Source organism: Branchiostoma floridae, chromosome 19 (genome assembly GCF_000003815.2).
Source record: "Branchiostoma floridae strain S238N-H82 chromosome 19, Bfl_VNyyK, whole genome shotgun sequence".
NCBI lineage: Eukaryota > Metazoa > Chordata > Leptocardii > Amphioxiformes > Branchiostomatidae > Branchiostoma > Branchiostoma floridae.
The window spans coordinates 13,484,170-13,485,244 of record NC_049997.1 but is presented as its reverse complement, the minus strand read 5'-3'; the positions used below and the strand labels follow the sequence as shown (position 1 = coordinate 13,485,244).

At 41.1% G+C, this 1,075-nt stretch overlaps 1 protein-coding gene across 2 annotated transcripts in view; it reads left to right on the top strand.

The window, feature by feature from the left end:
* Positions 1-1,075, top strand: part of LOC118406605 — a 20,341-nt gene that overhangs the window by 16,730 nt on the left and 2,536 nt on the right. Inside the window, exons 1-2 of one of the 2 annotated variants that reach the window (XM_035806769.1) lie at positions 74-268; positions 672-766. The exons of the other annotated variant lie outside the window; for it this stretch is intronic. Of the exons in view, the coding sequence (XP_035662662.1) occupies positions 89-268; positions 672-766 (275 nt within the window). The 5' untranslated portion in view covers positions 74-88. Of the gene's footprint in view, positions 1-73; positions 269-671; positions 767-1,075 lie in introns of those variants that run through there. 2 annotated transcript variants of the gene reach the window in all.

Here is a 1,075-nt window from a genome sequence, read left to right as displayed (position 1 = left end):
TATTTTCTCAAACGCACACACACACAAACACACAAACGGGACCGAAAACATAACCTTTGTGGTGGACGTAAGTAAATACTAACGTTACATGTATAACTACAAGATACGGTTTTGTTCTTCGTCAAAGACCCTGCGATCACACGGCTGGCAGTCTCTCAGTAAGGAGTTCAGGATCAAGACGTACACAGGTGTGAGGAGGGGGAACCTTGCAGATATTGTCGATAACTTGGACGACGTCAGCTGTCCTGACTTCAAGAAAGATGTGAAGGTAGATGTATAATACTAACAACACTGGCAACTCTATTATAAGTGCTTCGGGAATATCAATACAGTTTGGGGTTGTAACGTTACTAATAGCTCTCGTTTTGATATGTTTTCCCAAACAATTCGGGACACTGCTACAAGCGAAAAAAAGAATGGAAATAAACCATAGAATTGACACAGACAGAATCTGTCGGTTGAAATTTGTTCACAGATCATCCTATTTCTACCGGTTCCCTAAATATTTTTTTAGGGAACCGGTAGAAATAGGATGGTACCCAGGCTACAATAGCAAGTTCTGGGTAAACATTTAGTGTCTTTTGATAGACCATGCTACATTTGCGGTCATTTTTTGAAAGCTGTTTTGTCTAGAGACATAACTGTCAAATTGCGATTTTTTTCTGACACAGGCTCGGCTTGAGTTAGTGAAGAAGATGCACACTAACGGTCAAGTGCACGTGTACAAAGGAGGGAATCACGAGGGGTCCAAACGTGTGTTTTACAGGTACGTATACTTTAAGTTGAACTTCAAAGCTGACAAGTTTTATGAATTTAGCGCTGGAAGGAAGGTTAGCTGGTGGTGTCCTTTGAAGTGATCTATTGTCTGCATGTACTGGGGTTTTGTTTTCGGTTTCCTTGTCTATTTGTATTCTTGTGGGTTATGGAGGGTACAGACTACTCTCCAAGCAGAGGTTCGGTTCCGGCTGTTTTTTGACGTCTTTTCTTAATTTATCGGGCTTTCTATTTTGTACCGTTTTTTTGTACCGTGTCTCGCAAAAATATTAGGGCCCGAATTTTTACCGCGAATATGCGG